The sequence below is a fragment of the Propithecus coquereli genome, unplaced genomic scaffold, assembly GCF_000956105.1.
Source record: "Propithecus coquereli isolate 6110/MARCELLA unplaced genomic scaffold, Pcoq_1.0 Scaffold162, whole genome shotgun sequence".
Taxonomy (NCBI): domain Eukaryota; kingdom Metazoa; phylum Chordata; class Mammalia; order Primates; family Indriidae; genus Propithecus; species Propithecus coquereli.
Window position 1 is genome coordinate 2,639,715 of NW_012140747.1, and position 2,603 is coordinate 2,642,317.

General features: G+C 40.8%; 1 protein-coding gene across 1 annotated transcript in view; it reads left to right on the forward strand.

The window, feature by feature from the left end:
- THEGL (theg spermatid protein-like) overlaps nt 1–2,603 on the forward strand; it is a 48,968-nt gene that overhangs the window by 19,493 nt on the left and 26,872 nt on the right. The window contains exons 3-4 of the mRNA XM_012641101.1: nt 1,681–1,875; nt 2,129–2,156. Of these exons, the coding sequence (XP_012496555.1) occupies nt 1,681–1,875; nt 2,129–2,156 (223 nt within the window). The remainder of the gene's footprint in view (nt 1–1,680; nt 1,876–2,128; nt 2,157–2,603) is intronic.

Sequence of the window (2,603 nt, forward strand, 5' to 3'; positions counted from 1 at the left end):
GTAACTTTTGCTTTGAATTTGAAACAGTGAATGCAAAAACCCATATGTATATATATCTCCATCACACCTGCTTCCTAATCCCTGACCCTCCTAAACTTTTATATTTATCCCTATCCAACAACATTTTTTCACTCTTTTTGTTATTACCACTGATAATCACCTGGCTGAATCCCATTGTCCTTTATTTTTTCAGTTTTCATCCTTTTTGATGTCTAAGTTATATTTGATGCTTTTTGATATATTTGATGCATCTTGTCTCAAGCTCTTCCTCTCCTTGGCTTCCATTACATGGTGCTCTCGCCTCTACCCACCTCTCTCTTCTTTGGGAACATAGTTGCTGTCTTCCCCACTGCAGCTCCCCCTCCCCTGGCCCTCCTCGCTTCTATTCTCCCTGAGGTCGTCCTGTCCTCTGTGATACCTTCTGCCGCATGTCACTATCAGGTGAGTCTCCAGTTTTCACCATTTCTTCATTCATCAAACCATTGCTGAGCACCTCTGTGTACAGCATGAACTATGCAACGGGAAATCTCCAAACGACTAAGACGTCATCTGAAAGAATATATGGCTGGAGAGACAGGCACTCTTGTCAAAATTGTGGAGATCTTGCAAGCCACAGTAAGGAGTTAGAACTTTATTCTAAAGTCAGTGGAAACCTTGGAAGTGCCTGGAGCAAAGGGGTAACTTGATCAGATCTGCATTTAGAAAGATCATTGGCAGTGGTGTGGCCAATAATTGAGCCAATATTTATTAAATGGAATCAGTGGAATGTAGTGGGTGGGAATATTAATTCATTAATATTTCTAATAATGACCCCAGCTGACGTTTATGGAACAGAGACAGATTATATCCAAAAATACAAGAAAACTTGAAAAAAAGAAAACCTGGGGCCTTCTAAAGGGATAAGCCCCGTTAGTTGGCAAAATGAATTATGTACAAAGTTGGTTACTGAGATACCTTTTTCTTCCTCCTCAGTTTCAAGACTTCCTTCTGCCCTCCTTACCCATTCCAGCAATGTTGCTTAATTACCTCTCAGTAGGACTTGCCGCTTCAACCCGAACATTCATTTCCCACTGTTACCCCAACATGGAACGTGCCTCATCGCTGGCCGTCTGTGCCTTTTACTTTCTTCCATGAAGCCTTTCCAGGTCAATCCTATGCTGATTTCTCCTTTTCTGTTCATCTCCTGCACAGTGACCATACCTGTTTCACGGGGCTGTTGAGACTAGAGCTGATGTCTGTAAAGTACTTAGCACAGTGTCTGGCACATGGCGAGAATGTCACAAAGGGTAGCTATCAATAGTATTCTGTTACTATTTTATTTTCTGACCACTTGGTACAGGGCTTCACCCAAAATGGGAGCTTGGTGTAGTTGGCATACCCATTTTATGACAATCGACAATGACAGTGTTTACTTGATGGCAGAAACAAAACTATCTCTAATAGGTTCATTTTTGGTCACCATGTTTTAAGACAATAGATAAAACAATCTTCTTATAGTCTTATTTTTAACTTCCATAAATATTATAGTTTATCCATTTCTGATACCTGGAAATGAGAAAGTTGTGTGTTAGAAACAGTTCTCAAAATGAAGGAAAATCAGTACAGAAGCTGTTAAGAGCTATTTCTTAGATTTGTATTAGCAGTGAATTTCTTATATTTTATTTTTATGCTTCTTAACAGAAAACTGTTTTGGGGAAATCAGGATCCTATTCGCCCTGTTTCCCAGGGTGCTTTGAAGGCCCAGCTGACCCAAAGACTCGAGGATCTTGCCCAACACAAGAAAGTCTCCTGCCTCTACGTACCTAACAGGTTGGTGTGCATGTGTTACCAGGTTACTTTATCAGGAGTCCTGAGGGAAAATGAACACAGGACCCAGTCCTTTTATCTAAATGCCACAAATTGTCCAATCTGCAGTCAAAATTTACTGAGGATTAGGGATTCTGTATCTGTTTCTAACCTGATGCCACAGGCAAACTTTTCCAGAGGAAAATCTAATATTTAGCTGTTGTACATTTGTAACATCTATTAAGGCTTTGGCTTATGAGGATTTTGGTTTTTAATAAAATGAGGGTGTTATAGAAGGATTCTTCTATAGTTAGGAAAATATCTGTTCAAGATATCATTGAAGAATCCTACAGAAGCCATTAACTTTTCAAGTTAGGATCCCCAATTTTGGGATTAAAGAAACTTTAGAAGTTGAAGGGATATCTGAAATCACCTGTTCAGATTCCCTCAGAGGATGGGCCACTCCCTCCTCTAAGTTCTCACCTTGGCTTCAGTGACACGCTCGTCCTGCCTCCCCACCTGTCTTCCTCATCCTGTCCTCTCAATCTCCTTTGTGGGTTCTTCTTTTTCTGTCAGTGTTGTGCAGTGGCCTATCCTTCGCTTCTTTCCCTTCTTGCTCTGAACTCTCCTCACGGGGGTGAATTGTCCTCTCATGTGGATTTTGTTTTCCTCCTTGTGGTGATGACTTCCATGTCTTTATCCCCAGCCTACACCTCTCTCCTTTCTCAGAAATACGAGATTCCCCTATGGGATGGTACCGCAGGAACCTCCAACTCAACGTGTTTGAAACAGAACTACTCTTATTTTTTTTTTTTTAA